Raw genomic sequence first — 1,018 nt, forward strand, 5'->3', positions numbered from 1 at the left:
TGTTGTATTTGTTCACGTCAGATTCTTCGTCTTCTTCCTCCTCGCTTTCTAAAACAGGGGACGGCATATAAAATGGATAACCTAAAATGCAGTACAACTTGCAAAACCAATAGCGCTGTTCACAGGTAGCAGAAGGACTTACTGCAAGTGGAACCCCCTGTCTCGCCCCCCTCCCCACGTCCAACTCTTCCATTAGCGTGGTGAACGTTGGTTAGGTAGTCAGGGCTAGTATTGCCACTGTGGTAGTTCAGGCTCGAGGAAGAAGACGATCCACCAACATTAGCCGAGGTCACACCGGGGACAGCCATGGTGACAGCGACGGCGGTGTCAGTGCCCATCATCATCTCGACCGAAGGAGTCAGCGAGGGCGGAGGAGCCGGAGGCACGTCTCCAGACTGGATGAACTCTTGCTCAGCACCGATGCGTTCCTCGGCAAGCAGACGCTTATACAGGTCCATAGTAGCGCTTGCGGACGCAGTCTTAGTGGAAGCCAAGACAGCCTCGAAAGAGGCGACGGAAGCAGCAGCCATTCCGGCATTCATAGCTTGAACGATGAGGTTGTACTCCGGTCGAGGGCCCAGGCCAAGGATGGACGGACCGAGCTCCCTCTCAAGGTCAACAGCTCTCCTACGGGCCTCCTTCACCAGATTGTTCTGAATGGTAGAACGTAGCTGTCTCCTTAGCTCCTCTTGGAAGGCGATGTCCGGTGGCAGGCAGCCCGGATCAGCTCCTCTAGCACTCCCCCCGGTGCTGTTACTCTTACTGATGAGGGACAGAAGGGCAGTGTATTGGTCGAAGTCAGTGGGAAGCGTAGGAGGGGCTGGCAAACCCCTAGTGACGTCAACATCAGAGGCACTAAAAACAGTCCCAATGAATTGAAGTCACAATGACTGTTCCGAAGCCCACCTTGAGAAATGTGAGGTGCGCGGATCGACCGGGGATCCTCCATTATTGCCGCGGTTAGCGTTGGAGAGCTCTGCCTGCTTAGCTGCTTGACGGTGCTGATAAGGGGTATAAA

At 54.5% G+C, this 1,018-nt stretch overlaps 1 protein-coding gene across 1 annotated transcript; it reads right to left on the reverse strand.

Moving 5' to 3' along the window:
- Positions 1–119: 119 nt before the first annotated feature.
- Positions 120–855, reverse strand: Pmar_PMAR025279 (hypothetical protein; the record flags this gene model as incomplete). The annotated part of the gene is made up of 1 exon (XM_002779229.1): positions 120–855. A coding segment is annotated over one exon (736 nt), but the record flags the coding sequence as incomplete, so codon positions are not given.
- Positions 856–1,018: the final 163 nt, after the last annotated feature.

The sequence above is a fragment of the Perkinsus marinus genome (assembly GCF_000006405.1).
Source record: "Perkinsus marinus ATCC 50983 genomic scaffold scf_1104296947656, whole genome shotgun sequence".
Classification (NCBI taxonomy): domain Eukaryota; phylum Perkinsozoa; order Perkinsida; family Perkinsidae; genus Perkinsus; species Perkinsus marinus.